General features: G+C 43.9%; 1 protein-coding gene across 1 annotated transcript; it reads left to right on the top strand.

Moving 5' to 3' along the window:
- Positions 1 to 116: 116 nt before the first annotated feature.
- Positions 117 to 8,731, top strand: LOC137525934 (uncharacterized). The gene is made up of 7 exons (XM_068247142.1): positions 117 to 174; positions 577 to 897; positions 3,349 to 3,696; positions 3,956 to 4,273; positions 5,357 to 5,701; positions 8,540 to 8,656; positions 8,703 to 8,731. The coding sequence occupies exons 1-7, from the start codon at positions 117 to 119 to the stop codon at positions 8,729 to 8,731; spliced, it is 1,536 nt and encodes a 511-aa protein (XP_068103243.1).
- The last annotated feature ends 4,867 nt before the right edge of the window (positions 8,732 to 13,598 follow it).

The following is a 13,598-nucleotide window of genomic DNA, read 5'->3' as shown; positions in this document are numbered from 1 at the left end:
CCATGTCTTCATGCTTCCTGTCTACATTCCCACTGGTTGCATCTTCTCTGTGACCTTTGGCATGTTATTATGTAATAACATGGACCGGGTCATGGAGGGGAGGTGCTCCTGTGAGGATGAAGACGGGAGTGCACAGAGCCATGGACTGGCAGACAAGAGCGTCCGCCATGACAGGTAAAACATTACTCTGCTGGAGACTCTGTAGGGACTACAACTGTAAAGGACTCTTCCAAATAAAATTTCTCTTGAGCAGCTGCATCAATTTGTGAAAACCCTAAGGGTAATATCACATTGATCCCAATTCACCTATCCTTACAAAAAAACAAAAATGCTGAGAGGATGAAACAGGTACATCTCAGAATAAAGTGTCTGGTGGTCAAAATATGAGGAAGAAATTAAAAAATAAGAAGTCAGAGACATACTGGACTCCTCTCTGCACATGAGCCTCATAGCACCTACTATGGTTGTTTATTTTATTTTTTTTACTAAACCATATGTATAAGATATTCTTTGTATTATTTTTCACTGAAATAAGTCTACACTTGCCTCTGTTAAATTATACACCTTGTGTTTCAGGGCTTCCCAAGGTGAGGAACATCACTCGATCCGGAGGCGGCTTCTTCAGCTTAGATGTGCATCATTTTTACCCAGAAGACATCACTGTATCCTGGGCAGTGATCCAACCACCATCCAGCTCACAGCCCCGCCCCATAAAAGAATCTAGCATTGTGAAGCATAAGAACCAAGATGGCACCCTAAATGCCACCAGCACCAGTGAGAGCCTGAGAGGCCTGATACGGGAGAATGAGCCATATATTGTGACAGCCGTGGTGGAACACAATAAGCTGAAACGTCCGGTACAGAGAGAATGGAATAGTGATGACAAAGAGAACAAAGGTTATAAACAATATTTGGGACACAAAAGCATTTTCTGAAACATGATACATTACCCTTAAAAATGGATTCAGTAAGGGGTTGTTAGTATCTAAACTTCCTTTTATCCAAAGTATTGTGAAACTTTTTTGTAGAAAATTCCCACACAAATCTCCCCTAGCAAGCTCTACACCTTACAAGCATTTTTGCAAAAATTAACAACAACAAAGCTTTTTTCTCCCGTAGAACTCAAAGCGCATAAGTATAGCTCAGACCAATAATTGGTTGATTGGTAAATTGTGGTACAGAGGAAGAACTCTATAAGTCTTTAAATGCCAGGCTAAACAGGTGGCTTTTCAGTTTGGATTTAAATGTCTCCAGGGAAGGGGCTGTCTTTACTGGGTGTGGTAGGGCGTTCAAAAGGTTAAGGGCAGCATGATAGAAAGCTCTGGCTCCAAAGGTTTTAAGGTGCACTCCAAAGGTTTTGAAGCCAAGTTTATGGAACCTGCTGATCTGAGGTTGTGCGAGGTGTGGTGCAGTTTCAGTGTGTCCTTCATGAATCCAGGGCCCAAATCGTCAGGGATTTGTATGTCAACAATCCAATCTTGTTGGATCAACAATCGGTGTAATGTGACAGTGGCGAGGCTGGTTTGTTAGCAATCTGCAAGCAGCATTCTGCACTAATTGTAGGCAGTATACATCCTTGTTTGGGAGGCCTGCATAGAGGGCATTGCAGTAGTCCAGCCTTGATGTGATGTGATGCCGTGAACTAGGATTGGAATATCCTCTGGGGGAATAAGATGTTTAAGTTTTGCAATGTTCTTCAGATGAAAGTAAGAAGATTTGACTGCAGCTGAGATTTGATTTCTGAAGCTCAATTCCCCATCGATTAGCACACCAAGGCTGCACACAAAGTCGGAGCTGTTTATGCCTGAATTACCAATCCTGATTGGTGTTGATTTTGGGTAGAGTGGTTTTGATACCAAGCACTGGCTTTGGACAACAAGGACCTCAGTTTTGTCAGCATTCAGTTTCAACCAGTTGTCATTCATCAACACTTGTAGCTCAGCTAAGCAAGAATTTAGTTTTGGAGTAGGGTCTGTTCCACCAGGCTTGAAGAACAGGTATAGCTGCCTGTCATCGGCATAGCAGTGGTATGTCAGGCCATGTTGTTGGATAATTGTGGTAAGTGGTAGCATGTAGATTGCAAACAGCAGAGGGGATAGGATTGATCCTTGTGGCACTCCGAATTTTGGAGGTGCAGTGTCAGACATGACAGGTCGGGACACTCTCTGTGTTCTGTCAGTCAAGAACGATCTGAACCCCTGGAGGACTGAGCCACTGACGCCACAGTAATCCTTCAGTCTGTTGAGCAGGATTTCATGGTCAACTGTATCAAAAGCTGCTGAGATATTATTTCTGATTCTTATTTTCCGTCTTGTGCATATACCAAAGAAAACTACAGTAACTGGCTCTGTACAGGAAAGGCTCATGTGGAGTGCCAGTCTGCTATAATCACATCATCAGATGGCAAAAAAACTGGATTAACCTTCTGGGGACTGCGCAGCGTAAATCCTACGCCGAACTTGTGGCTGCCTAACGCTTGTAGCGCTCCCAACACGATCATGCACACCCGACAGGGGAGATTAAGCTGTCATATGACAGCTGACATTCTACCCTCAGTGATCAGGAGCTATGGCAATTGGCTCCTGATTTTAGTTTGGGAAGTATAATCCCACTTTAAAAAAAATGCAATGGCCTCTGTAAAGTGCAACAGGGAAATAAAGCATCACAATTGTATACATGCTTCACAATCATCATAGAAATAAAGATTTTAGGACAGCACATGATGCTTTATGTACAGACTGCATATATACTGTATATTCCTATGTATAAGACTACTTTTTAAGCCTTGAAAATCTTCTGAAAAGTTGGGGGTCGTCTTATACGCCGGGTATCATTGATGCTGGGTGATACCCCCTATCCTGTTACCGTCTATCTCTCAGATCTTGCTGCTGAGGACTGTAGTGAAGTGGTGCAGGCGCATATGTGTGAGTTCTGAGAGGCAGAGAGGGAGGTAAACGGGATACAAGGGTGGGCCAGAGGGGTATAAGAGGCATATTTTATGGGCACAGCGCGATCTATTCTTCCATACTGCTCTGATAAACAGGGAGACAGGGAGAGCTGACCAATCCACTTAGGGAGAGTTCACCAATCCAACCAGTCAATTGACTATATACTGTTATATACTGGGTACCACATACAGTACAGCACCAGTATATGATTTTTTTTTATTTGGTGTACGGTGGAAGAGGGGTAGTCTTATACGGTGAGTATATCACAAACTCTATATTTTAACTGAAAAAGTTGGGGGGTCGTCTTATACGCCGGAATATATGGTATATAGGAAGTCCAATGTTAAGCAACAATGTATGTCTGCATTTGAGGAAAAGTTTTACTCTCTTGTATTTCCAGATTTTCTTGCACGACCAGAAGTAGAGCTCATACAACCATCAAAACTATTTGTAAGTGAACAGACACAACTGCAGTGCAGAATGTCACACTTCTACCCCAACGAACTGGCTCTGCATTGGTTCCAAAAAGGGAACGGAAAGGAGGAATTCTCTCCTATAACTAACAGTGGAAGATTCAGGATTCCAGACAGCAGATCTGAGCTCCAGACAGATAAAACCTTTACCCATAATGCAATTCTGGAAATCACCCCGTCACTGGAGGATCAGGGGTCAGAGGTTATCTGCAGGGTGGAGCACCCCAGTCTGGAGAAGCCAATAGAGAGGGCAACAGGCCCCCTACAGGTGATGGGTAAGTAAGTCCAGCTATTTGTTAGTATGTTCTTCCACCAAACACCTGCTGCTTCATACTAAATGGAGAGCAAACCAGCCTGAAACAGCTGGAGAAGGCATATGAATTCAGTCCGCAGCAGACCAGCTGGAACAAACATAGCAGAATATGCATTCCAAGCTTCTAATAAGGCGTTATTATGAGTTTAAGTGCTTAGATAATTATGGCTACATTAAAAAAAATCATAAGCATACTCTGAATCATTTTAACTCTTTTACAGTAAAACCCAAAGTGCAGCAGCCCATACAACTCCCGATTGATGACTCTGGAAATATGGTTGCATCTTTTAGCCTTTCCAACTACTATCCTGAAGACATAAAAGTCACTTGGACCTGCGGGCTAAACCAGGAGCAGAAGCCTTCAGCGATGCAGACATTCAGAGATGTACTAAAGAATTCAGATGGCACATTTACCACCACCAGTCAGTGTACAATTCCTGGACATCTATTTGAAGACCCACAATTTCCAGTCAGAGTGACTTGGGAGCATCCATCCATGGAGGTACCGGAGTATAGAGAGATATCTGCACACAGTCCAGGTGAGGAAACACATTACTTTGCAAGACGGTGATACATATTGGCCAGTTCCATTTTTTCTTTCTTTCTTCCTCTCAAAGTTGATCAATAACTTTGTTAATTCAAAAATATACCTTTTGCTTTAACAAGACAAGACAAATAATATTTATATCGTGCTTTTCTCCTGGCAGACTCAAAGCGCCAGAGCTGCAGCCACTAGGATGCACTCTATACGCAGTAGCAGTGTTAGGAAGTCTTGCCCAAGGTCTCCTACTGAATAGGTGCTGGCTTACTGAGCAGGAAGAACCAGTACACTATCCAACCTCTAACCCCATCTATCCAGCTGCCATGCCGTACTTTAAAGATAAATGGCATCCAACTGTTTATGTAGTGGGACTTGGGACTGAGTCTTAAACTGTACATGTCGTATCCTCCCTCATTGATGTGCTCCCATTAGCCAACTGCCACTACACCAGTGCCCACTAATCCTGTCACCAAGTGGAGATAACCAGTCACTGGAACTACATACATTCCCCAACCCAATTTAATCAACTAAGCATGATTTCAAAATTTTCAAACCCTTTTTCCTGCCCCACCACCACTACCTTCTCAAAGCATCATGGTGTGCTACTCACTGTATTGTGATACCTTCACTCTCTGCAAATTAATGGAGGTCGATCTACCCGGCATAAATCCGGTCTGATCAATATCTATGACTTGTGTGATGACCTTCTTCAGTCTATTGGCAAGAATCTTGGTTAGTAACTTATATAATCAGAATTCAATAATGAAATAGGCCAATAGGAGGCACAATGGGGTCTTTATCCGGTTTCAAAATTAACACAATAGTGACCTCCTCCATAGATGCTGGTAAAGACCCCTGGTCCAGACTCATCACAAAGGTCTCCAAAAGACAGGGCAGCAAAAGGTCAAAATATCTCTTATAGACTCCAATAGGAATGCCGTCCGGACCTGGGGACTTCTGAATAGGAGTATCAGACAGGGCAATTTCCAGTTCATCCATATTTTGATATCTTACCCAGCTGAATAAATGAAACTAACGGTACGTGTATATTTGTTTTTTACTGCAAATGAATATGGAACAGATTTTCCATGGCATCCAAGAATTGAAGACCTCAATCCCCTCATCCTGCAAGCAAACAGACAGAACACTGTGAAGTGTAAGATCTCTGGCTACTTCTCAGAAAACATCAGAATGACTTGGTTGGAGAGGAAGGGGGAACATGTAACGGACTGCTCACACAACAAATATGACTTCAGTATTATTAACACAGGACATAGTAAAAGGGCTGATAACTCATTTACCTGCACATCTTCCTTATCCTTCACTCCAACATCCAGCGATGAGCTCCTGGAATTCATCTGCAGAGTGGAACATCCCAGCCTGGAGCAGCCAATAGAACGAAGCACTGGACCACCCAGGAGAAATGGTAAGTTGTTTTTAGAAGTGGAAAACTTTCATAATACATGCGGTAATTCTTAAAGGACATTCAAGACCGAAAAAAAATGATGTGTAACGGAGTACATACTTGTGTTACTTATGGCATCCTTTGGTAGGCTGTGTCCTCTGTTCCTCCCTGTCTGCCTCCTTTCAACCATTATAAGTCCGGTTTGTAGGCTTTGGCTAGTACTAGTCAGAACCTCTGAGCCGGAGGTAATGTCACTCCAAGAGGCCCTCCTTCTTCCTGGAGCTGACTCATAAGTTAATTTGTGTACGCGTGAAGGCCATTACTTCCTGTTCAAAGGTCCGGTATACTACTAGTTGGGGCCTACTGACAGGACTTACAACAGATGAAAGAAGGCAGGCGGGGGAAATGGAGGGCACAACCTGCCGAATGATGCCATTAGTAACAAAAGTGTGTCCTAAGAATGTCTATGCATGGAATACTAGAAAAATAGTCCTTATCCACACGTAGAAGGTTGGAAAATAAACAAACTCAACAGCTGCTGGCTCGACAAAAGTAGAGAAAAAACCCTATGCCTGAAAAGAGTCCACATGTCAGATAACAGTGGAAGGGCAGATAGTGAGGCTACGTACAGCAGGTGTTGACAAAGCATTCCAGATGTGCTTAGGAAAGTTGGGTGGATGGGTTGAAACATACAGAGGAAATGGGTAGGACTGGAGGAGGCACATACAGTAGGTAAGACTGGTTGTAGCAGGTATGATAATATGGATGAAGCACACAGTGTAGAGCAGACTGGTTGGGATTGTGCAGGACACTTCGAACGAAGCACAAAGTGCATGAGGCTCACATTGGTTGGAGGTGCATAAGATAATTTGGAGGAAGCATGTGAGTCAGACTGCTTAGGGAAGTTCTGATTAGACCTGCAAAGAGATGATAAGTAATTCAAGTCACCAAATGAGAGAGAAAGGAACACTTTAGAAGCAATGGGAAAGATGCAAACTAATATATTTTTCAGACTGGGATCAGCACAAACTGCAACTAGTGCCGATCAGCATAAGCATTGCTACATAAGTCCGAAGGGACATGTCTGCATTACAAACTGTGAATACAATCAATACCGAAAATATTTTGCAAGTATAGGGCCTCGCGTTAAGACACTTTAAAAACATTATACAAAAGTATAATAATACCCATATGATTCTAGATCTGTACTTTAACTGTACGCTGGCACCTGTTCCATGTTTAGAGAGGAAAAACAAAAGTATGCTTTCCTAAAACAGAAAGAATTTGCGATAATTCAGGTTGGAGTGAGCTTGAGATGTCTCCCAGTGCATCACTGCTGAATATATGCAAATTAACTATTGTTGTCCTTAGAAGCTAAACACACCTCCAGAACCGCTGGAATGCAATGATGTGTCAGCTTGTTAATTTGTACAGAGCCAGAATAATCCAACATGCATACAGACTGTTTCGGATTGTTTGATCCTCATCAGTGCATGGCATGGATTAATTTGGCTCTATGCAGTAGGGCTTGTAACACCGAGAGGTACAGACTAACCAGCAAGCTCATGGTGACCCAGAACTCATTGGAGTGTGTAAGGGACTACAATGGTCCTAAAAGCCCCCTTACTAAGATGCTAAGAAAAACAAAAGTTTGCTTTCTTAAAACAGAAAGAATTTGCGATAATTCAGGTTGGAGTGAGCATGAGATGTCTCCCAGAGCATCACTGCTGAATATATGCAAATTAACCATTGTTGCCCTTAGAAGCTAAACACACCTCCAGAACCGCTGGAATGCAATGATGTGTCAGCTTGTTAAATTGTACAGAGCCATAATAATCCAACATGCATACAGACTGTTTTGGATTGTTTGATCCTCATCAGTGCATGGCATGGATTGGCTCTATGCAGTAGGGCTTGTAACACCGAGAGGTACAGACTAACCAGCAAGCTCATGGTGACCCAGAACTCATTGGAGTGTGGGAGGGACTACAATGGTCCTAAAAGCCCCCTTACTAAGATGCTATGGAAAACAAAAGTTTGCTTTCCTAAAACAGAAAGAATTTGCCATAATTCTGGTTGGAGTGATCTTGAGATGTCTCCCAGGCACCACTGCTGAATATATGCAAAATAACCATTGTACCCTTAGAAGCTAAACACACCTCCAGAACCGCTGGAGTGCAATGATGATATGTTATGTTTAGAGATGACGACTCATATGCAATCAACTGTTTTCTCCTAGGAGATAATTTTTTATCTTCTCTTTAAAATAACTTTTTAGCTCTTTGCAAATGAAAAAGTACTGCATAGTAGGTGGAAAAAAGTACTATCAAAATTATTTTGAGCATTTTTTTGCTTGCTTGGTAGTCTAAAACCTAGGTTCTCAACGTGTGGTACGCGTACCCCAGGGGGTACTTCTGATGGTTCCAGGGGGTACTTGGGCATGATATATTTAACCAAAAATAACAAATTTAGAGTTTTTAGAAAATGATAACTTATTTAAACAACATCAAATTAGTGTTTTAGATATTTAAAAACAATGTAGAATAGTAAATGCTTGGAAATTGTTTAGAACCAATTATCATAAACTACAATTAACTATATATTTGTCTAGGGGTACTTCTGATAATGTTAACTATGCTAGGGGGTACTTGGTGAGTACAGGGTTTTAAAAGGGGTACATACCAATAAAATGTTGAGAAACACTGGTCTAAAAGACATTTTATTGACAAGTTTTAAAATATCACCTAGTAGAAAATGGAGGAGAAACAGTGAATTGCATATGGGCTGACTTATTTTGAGTATGTGTTATCATTGTGGGATCTCTGTAAGTTCACTAACTCTCATCCTCTCTATTTCCAGCGGCCCCTGTGGTAACAGATCCACTGAGAGTAACCGTTTGTGAATCTGGGGAGATGCGATGCTCTATACGCCTAGAGAAGTTCTTTCCCAAAAAGATTGATCTCACCTGGAGTTTTGGTGGGAAACATCACAGAGATCTACCATCGAAGGAATTTCTTCTTAGAGATGAGGACATGGAGATGTTCGGTGTGATCAGTGAGTGTAGAATTCCCTGGAACCGGCTACAATTTCCTGTACGAGTCAGCTGGAGGCACGAGTCTATGGAAGAACCTCAGTCTACAGAGCTGCAGAGATCAGGTAATGATTGCCGAGCACAATGTTAGAACATAACAAAAAAAACAGCATCTGAATCAGAATCATGTTATTTGTCAAGCACGACTAGGTAGTGCGCGAAATTCGATTTGACACATACAAGATTTAAAGTAGGAGATGGAGCATACAATAAACAGCAGTGTAAGTGAGATACATATGAGAAGCAGTCATTCAATAGACAGTTAATCGATAACATATACAGCCAACTGACACAGCCCTATAAGGGGAAAAGGGCATGATGAGGGTTCAGGAGGTTGACAGCAGAGGGGAAATAAGGGCCCGTTTCCACTTGTGTGGTGCAATTCGCCGCGGTAAAAATTCGCATGCGAATGCGAATTTTGCATGTGGTTATATGCGAATTTTCAAGCGAATTCGCATACGCTTTTGCACAGATGACGATGTATGCGAATTTAACCATGGCAGTGCCTGTGTGCTTTTCCACTGATTCCATGCGAAATCGTATGAGAGAGCCTAAGCGCTTTGAGTCCTATGGGAGAAAAGCGCTATAGAAATGTTATTGTATTGTATTGTATAAATTCGCGATAGTGGAAACGGGCCCTAAGTGTTTCTGTGCCCTGAAGTCCTGGTGGAGATAGCCCAAAACCTCTGACCTGACGGGAGTTGATTGAAGAAGTACCGGCCTGGGTGTGAGAAGTCGTTGATGATCTGGAGCACAGTCTAGAGTTGTAGAGGAGGTAAAGTGGGGGGAGGGGTTTCCATTGCAGTCAGCGTAACGCAAAGTCCCTTCCTGCATGACTTTTCTGGACAAGCATTAGAAGCCAATTGGCCGCTGGAGATCCAGCTCAGATGTGAACTGAGCTCAAGGAAAGAGATGTGAAATGGAGAGGGCATCAGCCAAACCAGACAGTCAGTGAGGATGTGAGGACTACTTCTGTCATAGCAGAATAAACCTATCGCATTAGTGCCATGCTAGACTACATTTTTCTTGGTTTAAAAGTTAGAACTTAAGAGTAGGGAGCAGGGGCGTAACAATAGGCCCTGCAGCCCCTGCGCCCGCGGGGGGGCCCGCCCCCCCCCCCCCCCCTGGGGCCCGCTCGTGGCCTTTTGTGGGGGCTGGAGGGGTGGCAGCATGAGGGGAAAGCCTTGCCCACAGTCGGCGGGGAGAGGGGAAGTTCCCCCCCTCTCCCTCACCTCGGGGCTCTCCCCTCTGCGCTCCCCTCCAGCTAGTTACCGTGTGTGGGCAGCAGGCAGCAGCGGAGGCGGCAAGATACATACCTTCTTCCTTGCGTTCTATCGCAGCCTTCTCGCTCTAGCGGCTGACGTCACTTTGACGGAGGGGGGGCCCGCTCTGAAATTCTGCAGGGGGGCCCGGTGGGGCTTAGTTACGCCCCTGGTAGGGAGGAAGCACCACATAATTACTCACATGCATCTTTATGAAGTCTCTCCTTGTGGAAGTATCCAATACTCTGATATGCTCTACTGTTTATTAAAGATGAAAGCCTGTAAGAAAATCCATGAAGGAGGACAAACTACCCATATAGCTCATGGTGACTCATAACCACCAAGAAAGTATTGGAGGCTTAAAGAGGCCTAAAAGCCTTCTTACTTAAAGAATTGATGTTAAATATAATTTTGCCTCTGTAAAACACACAGCTTTTGCAATTTTTCAACTTTAACCATTTGTGCCGCCCGGACGTGAAGCTCACGTCCGGGCGGCTGCCTTGCAGCGCTCCCGCGCTTCGGCGCTCCTGCGCGCAATCACGCCCCCGTGCCCGCATGGTGTCCCCCGGTAGCCCTGGGATCAGTGAAAGGGAACATTGTTCCCGATCACCGATCCCTGTCCCCCGCAGAAAAACCGAAGCGCTCACCTGTGAGGCTTCAGTTCTTCTGCCCGGAGAGAGTTCCGCATCCCCCTTGTACTTTCGCTTAGCGAGAAGTACAAGGAGGGAAACTAAAAACGAAGGTGGCCATCTTGTGGCTAAATAGTAAAACTACATCTACACATTTTTTATATTACAATTTACACACATAACATTAAAACATTAAAAAGTCTGAACATTTTAAATATGTTTTTGAAGGGGGTATACTACAAACATTTTTTAAATTATAAGCTTGTAAATAGTTATGGATGCAAAACGGAAACAATGCACCTTTATTTCCAAATAAAATATTGGCGCCATACATTGTGATAGGGACAAAATGTAAATGGTATAATAACCGAGACCTACAGGCAAATAAAATACATAGGTTTTAATTATGGTAGCGTGGATTATTTTAAAGCTATAATGGCCGAAAACTGAGAAATAATGAATTTTTTCCATTTTTTTTCTTATTAATCCTGTTAAAATGCATTTACAGTAAAGTGGCTCTTAGCAAAATGTACCACCCACAGAAAGCCTAATTAGTGGCGGAAAAAACAGATATAGATCAATAAATTGTGATAAGTAGTGATAAAGTTATTAGCGAATGAATGGGAGGTGAAAATTGCTCTGATGCATAAGGTGAAAAATCCCCGCGGGCTGAAATGGTTAAGTGAGGGATTAAGGTCTCCCTTGATGGCAAATATACCAATGATCTCGTCATGCCCATAAATGCCAGACACACATCCAGAAGAACTATTGGTGTAGAGTCTATTGCTTGTACATTTTACAAAGCCACACCAATCCAACATGCAGACAGCCTGATTCAGACTTTTGCTCAACAGTGCATGACATGGATTGATATGGCTCTATGGGATAGGGCTTGGATAAGTGCCATGGAACGCCTGTTGTATGCATGTTAGATAGATGTAGCTCTGTAAAACGTATAAGCTATAGGCTCACTATAAGCCAGTGGTTCTAGATGTGAGCTTGGCTTCTAGGGGCATAAAAAAATGCTATACAAATTTGGCAGTGAAGCATCTTGGGAAATCTTACTTGCTCACTTAAAGGACCAGTATCACATTAAATTATAAAATGTAAAATACCTGTGTATGCATATTATGGATAAGATATACATTAGTTCCAGAGTAAAATGTGCTATAAATTACTTCTTTCCTACGTTTTTGTCACTTACAATAGATTGTAAAAAATCAGACAGATCGGACAGGTTTTGGACTGGTCTATCTCCTCATGGGGGGTTCTCAGAGTTTCCTTTGTTTTCAAAAGCACTAATGTAACGAACGGTGAAGCACAGAGAGGTCTGATTACCTGTGATCTGCAGTATCACGGGAAATGCAGATGTATACCAGATTATATGTGATCTGCAGTATCACCGATAATCCGATATACTAGCTAACCTCTGTTCACCTGAGTAGAGTGTAGTGTTTGGTGTAACAGTAACACAGAGGACTAAGCCTCAGTGCAGCAAGGAGTGCTGCACAGATTCCTTCCACAGACCTGAGCTCTCCAAGACGGGAGGAGTCAGACTGACAGTAGGAAGGATGTCTGAAAGTGACCCTCAGGAGAAGGGTCGCTAACAGAACGAGGAACCGCCTCCAACAGTAAGGTCGGTTCTCGAGGTCGGACAAGCCAGGTCGTATACACACGGACAGATAAAGTACAAGATCAGGAGACAAAAGGCGGAGTCTAGGTACAGGCAGGGTTCGGCAACGGGGTATCAGATATATCGAGGTACAGAATCAGGAGGCTGAGGCGGAGTCTAGAAACGAGCCGAAGATCGGCAACAGAGTATCAGAATTATCGAGGTACTAGATCAGAGTTCAGAAGGGTAGTCAAGGCAGGCAAAAGTCATAACAGATAATCACAATCAAACTAGTACTTTAGCTATCAACAGAATCTAGCTAAGTGTAGGATTACAGCTCCAGCTGGTCCCGGCACACTAACGGATCTAACTACGGATCTGGGTGCTCCCACATATGTGATCGCACGCCAGACAAAGAGCAAGTGAACAACCAGCAGTATATATACTCTAGGACCTTTCCAGGACCTCCCTAATTGCTGGTCCAATGAGAGCAGTGGAATTTGTCAGCTGACCCAGCTGGTCAGCCGACTCCCTTCTAACTGCTATTTAAAGAGAACCCGAGGTGGGTTTGAAGAATATTATCTGCATACAGAGGATGGATTTGCCTATACAGCCCAGCCTCTGTTGCTATCCCAAACTCCCCTAAGGCCCCCCTGCACTCTGCAATCCCTCATAAATCACAGCCACGCTGCTGACAAACAGCTTGTCAGAGCTGGCTGTGTTTATCTCTATAGTGTCAGTCTGCTGCTCTCCCCGCCTCCTGCAGAACTCCAGTCCCCGCCTGCATCCCTTCCATACCTGCTGATTGGAGGGAAGGGACGGGGGTAGGGACCGGAGCTATGCAGGAGGCGGGGGAGCAGCTGAGACTGACACTACAGATGTAAACACAGCCTCACAGCACGACTGTGATTTATGAGGGATTGCAGAGTGCAGGGGGACCTTAGTGGGGTTTGGGATAGCAACAGAGGCTGGGCTGTATAGGCAGATCCTGCCTCTGTATGCAGATAACATTCTTTAAACACACCTCGGGTTCTCTTTAAACTCTGCCTCTGTGCTCGCGCGCGTGTAAGTCTGAATCTTGGTGGACTATCAGTCCCAGCCACACCAGTACTGTCATGCAATGTATCTAGTGCGGGGGCCGCCTCTGATGCGGATTCCGCCGTTACCAATGCGGATTCCGCCGTTACCAATGCGGATTCCGCCGCACTGCCTATGCGGCATGCGGCGTTTTTTCCGCGTTGTGACGCCATGCTGGACGCGGAAACAGCCGCCTCACCTCGAGAGACGGCGGCCTTTCCGCGTTTCCTTTCAGTACCCCCCCCCG

The sequence above is a fragment of the Hyperolius riggenbachi genome, chromosome 7 (assembly GCF_040937935.1).
Source record: "Hyperolius riggenbachi isolate aHypRig1 chromosome 7, aHypRig1.pri, whole genome shotgun sequence".
Lineage (NCBI taxonomy): Eukaryota > Metazoa > Chordata > Amphibia > Anura > Hyperoliidae > Hyperolius > Hyperolius riggenbachi.
Note: the sequence above shows the minus strand (reverse complement) of the source record. Positions and strands in the feature narration are given on the sequence as shown.

Bases quoted from the DNA above. Each gene is read 5' to 3' on its own strand.
- LOC137525934 (XM_068247142.1), top strand. From the start codon at position 117: ATGAAGACGGGAGTGCACAGAGCCATGGACTGGCAGACAAGAGCGTCC. The intron at 175-576 runs GTAAAACATTAC...CTTGTGTTTCAG, and splicing joins AAGAGCGTCCGCCATGACAG to GGCTTCCCAAGGTGAGGAAC. The intron at 898-3,348 runs GTTATAAACAAT...TTGTATTTCCAG, and splicing joins TGATGACAAAGAGAACAAAG to ATTTTCTTGCACGACCAGAA.